We start from the raw sequence: 12,423 nt of genomic DNA, 5'->3' as shown, positions 1-12,423 counted from the left end.
TATTATTTTGTAGTTTTCTAACATATTTTAAAGTATTATACTTTATTTATAAATTATGGCCCACTCTAATTTCTACCTTTTTCGTTTCTTTCTCTATTCCATGAAATGACAGCATAGCTGTTACTTTATACCTTGCTTGGATAGAGATTTTCGAACACGCACGCTGGTTTTGGAGTGTGGTGCACGGGGGCGGTGATGTAATTAGGGCCTGTTAATGTGTGAAAATCACATTTTGTTGTTTTATATACTAATGAGCGTGCACAACTAATTAAAAATATTGAAGAATTAATTATTATTTTTTAAAATGTATTTTAATTAAGTAAATGAAAATATTAAAAACTAAAGTTATATGAGAAATATATTTTAATTAAATAAAATTACATATATTAAAAATATTTCATAAAATAACATTAAAATTTTAAAAAAATCATTGATCAAAATTTAAAAAATACAAAATAATATGTCACCTAGCATAGAACGTCTAACAAAAATATTGTTAATGGATTACTAGAGTGCATTTAATTATTTATAAAAGTGTATTTATATAAATTATATTTTTTCATTTCCATACAAATATAATTAAAAAATACTATTTATTTTAATCCGCTCACAATTGAATAAATGTTATACATATTAATACATATATATATGTATAAATATATATAAAAAAGACATGATTTGACAATGAACAGTACTTTTTGTCTCCCACTAACTAACATCAAATATAACATACTTATTTTATATTATCTCCAAAAACAAATTCAAACATATACACTATCTCTAATTTACACCTATTTATCTTTGTTTTTCTCTCTCTATCTCCACAAATTACACCAAAATAAGTTAAAAACAAAACCAAACATAATATATGTCTCTTGATAGAGAGGTATGAGGAAATGCATTGAGCACGTGTTGATCCGTCCAAAAATGAAACCAAACGAAGCTAGTTCAAAACAAATTCCAGTCCAAGAATCAGAACAAGAAAAACGCATATCAAACACCAAAACCATACAAATTCTCTTCAGAGCGATGGAGAGGGACTAGATGACCGGCATCCATGGCAGTGCTCGTTGTCGATTGCTGAATCTTTAATTAGAAATATCTTCAAAACACCCCTTGTCTAGTATATCAGACAGCTGATTATCTCGTTCCCCTGCCTTCTCCTCGCGCCGGATAGCAGGCTCCCGTGATCCCTTGGATGTTGTCCCCGACACACAGACACCATATATTGATACACAATCAGTTGGTCTATCTATCTAGAGCATACCTGCAAAATTGAAGCATTCAGCTGCTGAGTAGTTATGGAGCAAGCCAAATCCCTGGCCATAGCTCTCATCAAAAACTGCAACCACCCCGAATTCGCATGGCTGCTCTTTAAGCGCACTCTCATCACAAACAATGATTTCTCCTCCCTCCAACATTCCCTCCCTCTCATCCTCCCTATTCTCATTCGCGCCCAAATGTTCTCTGAGATCGACACTCTCCACCATCATCTTCTCCGTTCTCCTACGCCCCCGCATAATCTTTTGTATTCCTTTGTTAATACACTAGCCAAGGCCGGCCATATTCACAAGGCCATATCTCATTTTCAATCTCTTCGAACCCATTTCCCCGCATCCCCACCCTCTATTATCTTGTACAATCTGCTGATTCTTACTTCTCTTAAAGAAAACTGTCCCAATTTTGTATCTTGGCTCTATAAAGATCTCATCTTTTCCAAGGTCAAGCTCCAAACTTATACCCTCAATCTTTTGATCGGTGCGCTGTGCGATTCGGGTCGGCTGGAAGATGCGCGGGACTTATTTGATAGAATGCGCGACAAAGGCTATGAGCCTAATGAGTACACTTTCGGATATTGGCACGCGGGTATTCTAGATGTGGGCTTGCTTCTAAAGGTTTGGAGCTTCTGGATTTAATGAAGAGAATCGGTCTCGTCCCTAATCTAGTAATATACAACACTCTGATAGCGAGTTTTTGTAGGGAGGGTACCAATGATGAGGCTGACAGGTTGGTGGAGAGGATGAAAGAGGATGGCCTCGCTCCAAACGTTGTTACCTTTAACATTAGAATTTCTGCTCTTTCTAAAGCTGGGAAGATTTTGGAAGCCTCTAGGATATTTAGGGATATGCAAATGGATGAGGAGTTGGGCTTACCAAGGCCCAATGTTGTGACACATAACTTAATGTTGGACGGATTTTGCAGGGAGGGGATGTTGGAAGAAGCTCACACTTTAGTTCAGTCTATGAAAAGAGATGCTATTTTCTCAAGTGTGGAGAGTTATAACATATGGCTGTTGGGTTTAGTCAGAAATGGGAAAATTTGGGAGGCTCAAACAGTACTTAAAGAGATGGCTGATGAAGGAGTGGGGCCAAATATATACTCATATAACATTTTAATTAATGGGTTATGTAAAAATGATATGGTTGCAGATGCAAGGGGAGTTGTTAGTTTGATGATATCTGGTGGAATTTCCCCTGATGTGGCCACTTATAGCACGCTGCTCCAAGGACATTGCAAGCAAAGAAAGAGTGTTGAGGTGAGTAAAGTTCTAAATGAGATGATCATGTCTGGATGTTTGCCAAATACTTACACTTGCAATGTAATGCTGCACAACTTGTGGAGAGAAGGCAACATAGAAGAAGCAGAGAGGTTAATGCAAAAGATGAATGAAAGAGGCAATGGGTTAGATACTGTGAGCTGCAACATTGTGATTGATGGTTTATGTAGAACTAGGAAGGTTGATAGAGCAGTTGAAATTGTGAATGAAATGTGGACTCATGGAAGTGCTGCTCTTGGCAACTTGGGTAACCTGTACATTGGTCTAGTGGATGGAAATAGGAAAAGGTGCTTGCCTGACTTGATTACGTATTCGACTATCATAAATGGACTATGCAGGGATGGACGGCTAGAGGAAGCTAAAAAGAAGTTTATTGAGATGTTGGGAAGAAATTTGTATCCTGATTCAACTGTATATGATATTTTTCTATATAACTTGTGTAAGAGGGGGAAGATATCTTCAGCATTTCAGGTTCTGAAAGACATGGAATGAAAAGGTTGCAACAAGACTTTACAAACTTACAATTGGTTGATACTTGGATTAGGTATTACAAATCAAATATTCGAGATGTTAGGCCTGATGGATGAGATGAAAGAAAGAGGTATTTCTCCTAATGTTGACACTTACAACATTGTTCTTGATTCTGTATGTGAGGGAGAAAGAACTGAAGAAGCAGCTACTCTTTTAGATGAGATGCTGCAAAGAGGAATAACACCTAATATATATTCCTTCAAGTTGTTAATTAAAACATTCTGCAGGACTGGGGAGTTCAGACCAGCACAGGAGGTATTTGAAATCGCTGTCAGTATTGGTGGTCACAAGGAAGCACTTTATACCTTGATGTTCAATGAATTGCTTGCTGGAGGGGAAATCTTGGAAGCTAAGCAATTATTTGAAGCTGCACTAGACAGATGTTTTGATTTGAATGGCTTTCATTACAAAGATCTCATTGATAGACTTTGTGTCGGTGAGAATTTAGAATGTGCAAATGATATTCTTAAGAAAATGATGCAGAGAGGTTGTAGATTTGACCCTGCATTGTTCATGCCTGTGATTGAGTATTTCGGGCAGAGGGGAAATAAACATGAGGTTAACGAGCTGACAGAAAGAATGCTGGCAATGGGTTCAGATACTGAGATGGAAAATAAGGTTCATAGAGATGACAAGCTGTTTACTGTGAAACAATATAAAGATGACCGCAGTGATTGGCAAACCATTCTGCACAGGTTTGAATTCAACTTGCTGAAGAAATTCTTTACTCATTCTATTGCTCACTGATATACCTATTTATTTAGTGAATTGGCTCTTGCGGTGTCACTGTTTTCATGAAGTAGTTTTTGACTGGTATTGGTATCTGAGTTCAACATTTTTAACTGGTTGGAAAAAGAATTTTGGCCATTTAGTTTCGAGTGCTGCCAGATATGAATCAATAACGTTGTTGTCTGTTAAGTTATTTAATGCACAATCTGATAGCTAGAATCTATCCCATGATCTGCTGTTCAGGTCTTTCAGACATCTTCAGATGCACATTGATTTTATTATGGTATTTTTATTAATTCAAAATTTGCTATCATAGTAATAACCTAGTTCTATTTGTTCACGTAAAGGCTTCTAGAACTGGGAATTATTCCAAATCTAATTTTATATACCATAGGTGGTGGTATTTTTAGTTATCATATGATGCTTTATACCTGCTGTTTATCATGTCTCTGCTCAATCTTTATAGAGATGATGGGAGTGCCATAGCCATGAAAACTCTGAAGCGAGTGCAGAAAGGCTGGGGTCATGGAAACTTGTCATATTATCAAGCCAGGAAAAATGATTTTCTTGATGACTTGGATGCTGCTATCTAAGTGTGTTGTGTGCTCAAGGTGTGGTCTTATATAGGAGTCAGCTGAATGTCAACAGTCAAGCTCAGAAATGATGACCATATATCTCTTATCATCAGCTGTGAAAATGTCTTCACTGTAGCTAACTTAAGGTGTGGACAAAGAAGACACCTTACAGTAAGTTCTCAAATTAATTCACCCAGGGTATGTGTTGATCCTTGCCCCCCCCCCCCCCCCCCCAGAATGAAAGGAAAAAAAAAAAGGAAGACATTTTTATTCTAAAGCATGGTTTCTCTGACCCGGTCTCCTTTGTATATCGACCTATATGCATATACAACATTTATGCATACTTCTCCAATAATTCTTCTGTATATTTCATATCTCTCCTTTTTTTTTTTCCTTTTCTATATTTAGCTTGGTGCTCATGATGCAATTTTTGTTCTGGACTGCCGCAGCTACATCATGGTCATGAACCTGGAGTGCATGCAGAACTAATAGAAACTGGAGTACATGCAAAAGACTAGCACCATGTGGCACTATACATGAAATTCTTCACCAAATGAGGTAATGTGTCACTAGTGAATCTATTTGTATTTATTCTGCAGACAACGTTCTTGTCATGCTAATCTCATGCCCAAATTAGCCTCATGCGTAGGTGAGGTTTCTATGTTTTTGTCAGATTGAGGCTAAGTGCTGCTAGTGAAACTTTGGAGCAGTAGCTGTGAGTGGAAGGCTAAATTTTATCATTCCTATTTTCCTTGGTTGTGACAAGCTCACATATTAAATAGCCGTCTTTCTCAACAAATACCAAAGAGCTACGTACTTCTGGGGCAAGTAATGAAATGTTGACTGGAGTTGAAGGAAACTTGGGAGCGTTGACCATGTTAGGTGGTGATTTTTTACATAGTTGCAAAACTGAAGGCAAAATCCTGCAGCGTAACCAGCTGACGACCATCATTGCCTGCGGAAACGACAATTGGAGAGGGCCAGCAAGTTGTGCAATCTGCTGATGATTTCTTCTTTTTTCTTCTAGGGAGTCATGTTATCTATCCTAGCTTGAAATTTCTAGGAAGACAGGGCACCTTTTTGTAATTTCCGGAGTCCTATTTTTCATCTTTGCGAGTACAAGAAAGCAAATAAATGTCATGACTACAGCATCAGCATCAACATCGTTTTCGGCATAATGTAACTGTCTCAATTGTTTCCTATTTTCAATCCCCACATTTTTCCTGTGTAATTTTGTTGTCAACTTTGTTCTTTCCTTTATTTCTTTATTTCTTCTTTTTTTTTTTTATTCTTTTCCTGAATGCCGAAAGCGGTATCAGTATTGTGGTATCAGTTAAGCGAACACCAGCTGCTGTTACCAAAAGATGGAGTTGTTCTGCTCTGAGCTTCAGATTCGGGATATAACTTGACAGCATATGCTACAAATTATCCATAAACATCATCAATGAGTCAAGGAGAAGGGGAGAATGGTGATCATGCTTTGCAAGAATAAAATGGAAAGATAACACATGTGGAGCCTTGAAAAACAGATGCTTAATGGAAATCTTTGTACATAGTATGGTACGTAAATGTGTCAATGACGTTACTACAAATAATTATACAAACGAGAAGAACACTCCAAAATAAATCTGACCTTAGCACCCAAAAAAGATAGCGCTACAATACCTGTCCCACTTCAACTGATCTACAAATATGGCAGATGGCTGTAAACATAGCCATTCATTGAGCAAGCATTACTACGTCCTGAACTTTCTGACACCCGTTAAGGAGGGAACAAAAACAGCTTGTCATCCCTTTGAAGTGATCCAACTTCAAGACACAAGAAACATACTTATTTTGTTGTAAAAGTCACCTTTAATATGGGCCATTACTACCAAATGAGCTTCCGAGACTTGGATTATAGACTTGATTGAGGGACAGTTTAATTGTTCGGTTCTTGGACGATCTGTGTATATCTATACATTCTTCAAGATCAGCATCACAAGTCAAAAGCACCCACTCTGAGTCATCGTCCAGATATTTTAGATCAAATCTACTGCTTTTAGTGTCTAAGTTAAAACGCCTAAAGACCTCTTGCTGTAAGTCTATGAAACCCCAGTGTTGTTGCAGACTCAAACGGATCTTTTCTTCCCCAAAAGTAGCTTTTACTCTAAACATACCCACATCATATACCTTGCTGCTATTTTTAGGCACCTGTGGAGTCTCATTGGGAGCATGGTTACTGAAAATCTTATGGCTGTATGATCGAACTAAAAGCTTTGTTTCCTCTTGGCCCAAGTCATGCAATTCTGCATCACTACGTGCTCTCTTTAGCATCTCTCCAGTGTGTTCTGCTGATAAAGCTTCTCCACTACTGGATCCAGTTACAGGGAAAGATGACTGCTTCACCCCAGTAGAACAACAGTAACTTGAACTTGAACTGTGGCTGCCAGAGGAAGAAGGTGATTTTGAAGCAGTGGTTACAGGACTTATCAAGGTGCCTACAGGCTGGGTATTCACCTGTTGCAGCTGATCATTCATCTCTGACATTTGTAAGTGGCTGCTTCCTGGTACATCTGGAGAGACAAGCTCCGGATAGTTGTTATAGAAAGAACTGAGCTGAATAGAACCCTCAGCACCTTGTACTGAATCTATCACAAGTTGAAGCTTCCTCAATGAGTGACCAACTTTCTTGATCTTTCTAGAAGGCCATCGAGTTATTCCGTGCTGCCTGCATATTCTTTTCAAGGTAGTCGGACACACTGCAGTAGGAATACAATAGATTATAAAAACCTCTAGTGGGCTGGGATTAGATTTGAAGCATACTATACGAAACATTAAATACACTAGTAATCGAAGATGTGTGTGCATAATTTAAATTTTTGTTATATCTATTTAGTTAAATAAAATAGAAAAAATATAATGAATGATTGATGAAAACTGATAAAATAGATTTAGCCTTAAATGTGAATAAGTAATTAATTAAAGATATTATTATTTGTAAATGATATAACTCATATTTTATCTACCAAAAGTAGTTACTTTAAGGCCTTGAGCTTTGATATATATTATAGATATAGATATAGTATCCCTAAACTCATGAATAACATACCGACCACAGCTCCACAAATAGAAGCCATAAATAAAAAAAATATTGCAGGAAATATACATATATATATATATATGCGAACAAGGCTGTGATAATCCTATACTGTTGAATAAGTAGCATAAAAGGTTAAGAGAAGCAACGATTAGTAAACAAATTGACTAGGAAAGGTTGCTTTTATCATGACATTGCAGCTGATATTCAAGATGGCAGAAGTGTGGGAATCTGAGGGGAAGGACTGGGAGAAGTAGATCTTTTAAGGTACTTCTCTTGAATGTATCACTTCACCAGTAGCTCTGAAGAATACTTGCTTATTTTCTATTCATATTTTCATATCAAGTCTCATCTCAAAAGCTTAATGAAGTCTAGAAAGCACAATTTGCACTGACTGGGTTTAATGTCCATAACGAATATTAAGGAAAACAAGTTCATCAGACTCGTCAATGAAAAGGAACAACATTGTAAGGAGCATCCGGTAAGAAGTCAAGACCAAAGCAAAACACCACAATTTGTCCAGAGAATAAAGTACCCATATCAAATAATATCATAATTGATAAGCATTGATGTTCCTATGGCATACGCTGTCAACTAAAAGAATGCTGCTCTTTGAGAATGCTGTAAATCAGTAAAATTCCATTTTTAGCAACCGGATTATGTGTGCTGTGAGGTATTGCCATACCTCCAATGTTCTTGGCAGCATCTTTTAGGCTCCCCGCAAAATACTTCCTAAGTACTTGCAGGCTAATAGTCTTCTCAATCTTTGTCCTTCTCTTCTCAGGATTTGTTTTAGGACCTACAGGAAGATCCCCACCAGCCAAGAAAAAATTTCCAGTAACATCACCACTTGGTTTAGGTCCCGAGTCCTGCTGGGGCTGCTCATGCTCTGAAAAAGCTGGCGAATAATGGAAGTCCGACCCTGAGTTATCCCATTGGGTTGTCACCTTGAATTCCCCCAGTTCCTCTTTGTGATGACCCAAAGAAGCAGCAATTCGTTTTCCCTTGTGCTGGGAATCGACCACGTGCCTGATACAAGACGAAGCAACAGGAGATGGTTCTTCGGAAGGAGAAGTTACCAACCTTGGGTGATTCTCACCATCTGATTTACCAGCTATTCCTCTGCCTGATGTTTCCCGAGCCAACTCCTGATCCGTAACTACACGTAAACTCTGGCAAGTTCGTTGTATAACAGATGATAATGAGTCAAGCATCCACCTCTGATCTTCAACATCTTTGCAATTTAGCGGCAAGAAGAGTTCTAAAACAAAATCAGCTGCCCCAGTATATGTACTTCTGAGTCGTATTGCTACAGCAGCACACAAGTTAAACACCCGAGCATGATGTGCGAGAGGATACTCTGTCTTGCTAAAAGCTGTTATGTCCTCAGCAAAACACGGTTGATTTGTTAGGAAAGCTTTGCCAGCAACACCTTCGCCTTTGAGCAAGTGGTGCTCAGAACATGCCTCATGAAAAGTAGAAACTTGTTGATCAGCGACATAACAGGCAGTGTCGACTGTTGAAACACATTGTGTGTAATTCTCGTCTGAGTGCCGGCAGCCACCTTTACCTTGTTGAACACAAGGAGCCCACGTCTGTGCCAAAGGCAACTTATGGGTATCGCAGACACATTTCAGGACATTTCTGATCTCCATAAGTGCAGCTTGGTAAGATTCGTTGCGGTCCTGATACATAAAATCGCACCTCTGTATTAGGAATAAATTTCAAATTGCAGATGATTCGGAATTTTTAACTTGAAAATGACATCAGATACCACCTCTATGTTGGGAGGATTCAGAATGTCAGAACTCTTCAAATCAACAGCCTGCAAGAGAAAAACTTTGTTCAGATAAAAAGAGAGCAATTGTATCATTTAGCAAGGTAGATGATAAGCCAAAACCAAACATGACGGTTTACTAATTTCTTTTTCATTCCGATAAAAAGATCTTTGCTGAACTGATGTTTCATTTGAGAAATAACTCACCCTAAAAAGTCCATATTGACATAATTTCACAAACTTGTCAAAGTTTTCATCCACATTTGGCCATACATAAAGCATCTCTTTGCTCAGCAAATTATTTTTCAGTTTTTATTTCCATCGTTCTTCAACTAAGTTGTCTAAAACTTATGGTTATCGCATGGTTTTGAATAGAAAAATAGAAATACAAACAGAGTGAAGAACAATACAGCACCTCTAACGCTTTGCAGACATTTTCAAGTTCAGGGCGATAATTCACTTTCTGACTAGTTGTCACGATTTCAACAACCCCCAAGCAATTACCACTCCCCTGTTCAAAAACTGGAAGTGCAAGTGATCCTCTAACATCATACTGTTGAGCATGATTCACACGTGGATACTCTTCTCTTTTGAAAAAACGAACGTCCGGCGTCCATTCAGGCAACTTGTTCAAGAAAACACGTCCAGGCAATCCAGTAAACTCCTTAGAGCCCTCGTCTGCTGCAAACTGATAACTGCGGGAAACATCCCTGTAATCTGCAAGATTCTTGCAGTTGGGATTAAGTGAAAACGGTTGATTATTCGTTGTGAGGACTTGCCTGCCTCCTTTCTTGACAGGGACCCAGATCTGAATAAGGACATCCTTATCCCTTATAGAATCTTTCAGGTGGTTGATAGCCTGCACCAATCTCTTCTTTAGCGAGACATTGCGGATTGGACTTGTGTTGGGTCCGACCCACAACCTTCTGCTAACTTGAGTGTCCTGGACCAGAAAGTTTGTGGATTGGTTTGAAGAAACTAAAGGAAGGGAGGGTTGATGATTTTGAGAAAAATCGTCCATTAATGGGTAAGTAAGAGATGGCGGACCAAAAGTAACTGATTTGTGGGATTGTTTTAAGGAAGTGTCCTGATGTGGAGTGGTATTTGAAGTGTGTATATTAGTGTGTGAAGTAGGGAAGACGAAGGAAGATGAAGTAAAATCGGTTGAAGTAGTAGTAGAAGTAGGACAAGGGTGCCAAAAGCTGGATTCATCAGTAGTCTCTAACCAGAATCCATCATACAAGAGTTGATCCATGAGATTGAAATCAATAGGGCTGTCCGACTCCGACAGCATGGTGTTAGGCGTGAAGGCACCATCTTCCATGATCAAATACTCGTCATTCCTCCTCCATCACCATGAAATTAAAATCCCTACACCATACAAAATGCAAATCAAACGCAGCCTGAATATTATATTAAAAACAACAAGAAAGAGGAAGTTCCAGGGAGGATTCCTTTCCCATGTCTTCTAAAGCTCAGGAGGTGCCACAAACATGGTCAATAGAACATTTGTTTCCAACTGCAATTAGAAATGCATTTCAGGGGGCAGAAACTTAACTACATCATTCATAACATTTACCAAAAGTCCCCCAAAAGAGAAACTAATTAAAAGTTAAGGCAGAAGAAGAAAAAAGAACATTACAAGAACTTGAGTTTGGGTGGACAGAAAAAAATTATTTAGAAAAACAGTTCACTTGGTATGGAATCAAATTTCAGAATTCAAAAGCCCAGTAATATATATATATATATATATATATGTGGAACCTGGAAAAGAAAAAGAAAAGAAGAGGACTGACTTTGAGAAGATTGTTGGTTGGTGTGAAAGAGGTAGCATGCATTTGGTATTTCAATTCATCAACAGGAAAAGATTGTGTAATGAAGGAGAGTGCATATGGTATGAATTGCAGAGTGAGAGAGAGAGAGAGAGAGAGTTGGAAGGTGTTTGCGGGAGTTGCAATGAAGAGCAGAGCAGGGAAGGGAAGAAGAAAGAAAGAAGGTATTTTTATGAAAACACAAGGAGTAGGACCCACCCAAAAGGACGCATACGTAATCAATCATCCACTTCCCTTCTTACCATTGGAAACCCAAAATGAAAATAGATTCTTAAGGAATTGTGGTCCATTGACTTGGAAGATTCTCAGTAACACAACACAAACCACATGCTACCACTCTCTGACTTTTTTAACTCTGGTTAATACTCAACTCACTTCTTCTCCTCTGCAGCAGTCCTTGCATGCCCCTGCTCCCACATACATACATACATACATACTTGTGCTCCTCCCCCTATATACAACACAACATACACTTAATACACACCTACGCTAAAACTATACATCTTTATGCTTATCATAACTCACCGCCTCCCCTCTACCTTTGCTCCTCCTCTACCTCTCTCTATATATACAGTATGATGAGAAAAGAACATTAATTGGAAGGTAGGAGGACAGTAGAAAGAATGAATATTAATTCATGTATGTATAAAATTTGGAAAAAAGGTATTATTGTAGGGTAAGTGTAGTATATGTATATGTAGGTCTATGTGCGGCTCTCAAAGTGGTGGAGGGGCCATCATCATCATCATCATCAGTATCACCCTTCATTCATCTCCAATTCGATTCGCCGCATCCCATAATTACTTGCCCTTCTCACATGACCTCTACCTAACATTATAATTATTATTATGTTAAAATTTGTAATTGGTAATAATTATATATATAAAAATAGTGGAATCCTTGTGAGAAGAGAAGATCCCAATTCGCAATTGGCACTCCCACAGCTCTGTTGCTTTTGGGGAAACACCACCCCCACCACCACCACTGCTACCTATATTAACTATTTATATTTATTAAGGAGCTTAATCTAATAATAATAATTAATGGGCGGGGCGGACTCCCGGCCCCTTTCCCCTCATATAAATATGTATATATATATATATATATAAATAATAGTAATTAATTACTACTTTACTTTGTACGTACATAAGCAATTTTTAATTATGAATGAATACACCCCACTTCCACTACTACTATAAGAGAATCCCCTCCCTACCCTACTTATTCACCTTCTAAGTACAATGATTACATTAATTATACGTACATATGCATATACATATATAAAAGAATAAAAATTAATTAATTGATAAGAGTAGTGGAAGGCATGAGCAGTATCCCATCCC

The 12,423-nt window shown here is 38.1% G+C and overlaps 1 protein-coding gene and 1 pseudogene across 5 annotated transcripts; one reads left to right on the top strand and one right to left on the bottom strand.

Annotated features, from left to right (window-relative positions):
- Positions 1–920: 920 nt before the first annotated feature.
- Positions 921–5,623, top strand: LOC105169858 (uncharacterized; annotated as a pseudogene). Its single transcript, XR_016066850.1, has 4 exons — positions 921–3,783; positions 4,284–4,563; positions 4,842–4,950; positions 5,030–5,623. The product of XR_016066850.1 is annotated as an uncharacterized LOC105169858 (transcript).
- Positions 5,624–5,901: 278 nt separating this feature from the next.
- LOC105169857 (Plant regulator RWP-RK family protein) lies at positions 5,902–11,461 on the bottom strand. Of its 4 annotated transcripts, none has more exons than XM_088883950.1 (5): positions 11,323–11,461; positions 9,664–10,619; positions 9,249–9,296; positions 8,157–9,156; positions 5,902–7,133 (listed from the first exon to the last, which is right to left on the bottom strand). In XM_088883950.1, exons 2-5 carry the CDS (start codon positions 10,570–10,572, stop codon positions 6,247–6,249), a joined length of 2,844 nt encoding a protein of 947 aa, XP_088740076.1. In that variant the 5' UTR covers positions 10,573–10,619; positions 11,323–11,461; the 3' UTR covers positions 5,902–6,246. The 4 variants fall into 4 exon arrangements, with proteins under 4 accessions (XP_088740076.1, XP_088740073.1, XP_020551595.2 ...); XM_088883947.1 differs by having other exon boundaries at positions 9,664–10,767; positions 11,323–11,450; XM_020695936.2 differs by lacking the exon at positions 11,323–11,461 and adding an exon at positions 11,045–11,234 and having other exon boundaries at positions 9,664–10,767.
- Between the last annotated feature and the right edge of the window lie 962 nt (positions 11,462–12,423).

The sequence above is a fragment of the Sesamum indicum genome, linkage group LG8 (genome assembly GCF_026168435.1).
Source record: "Sesamum indicum cultivar Baizhima isolate 11 linkage group LG8, ASM2616843v1, whole genome shotgun sequence".
Lineage (NCBI taxonomy): Eukaryota > Viridiplantae > Streptophyta > Magnoliopsida > Lamiales > Pedaliaceae > Sesamum > Sesamum indicum.
Note: the sequence above shows the minus strand (reverse complement) of the source record. Positions and strands in the feature narration are given on the sequence as shown.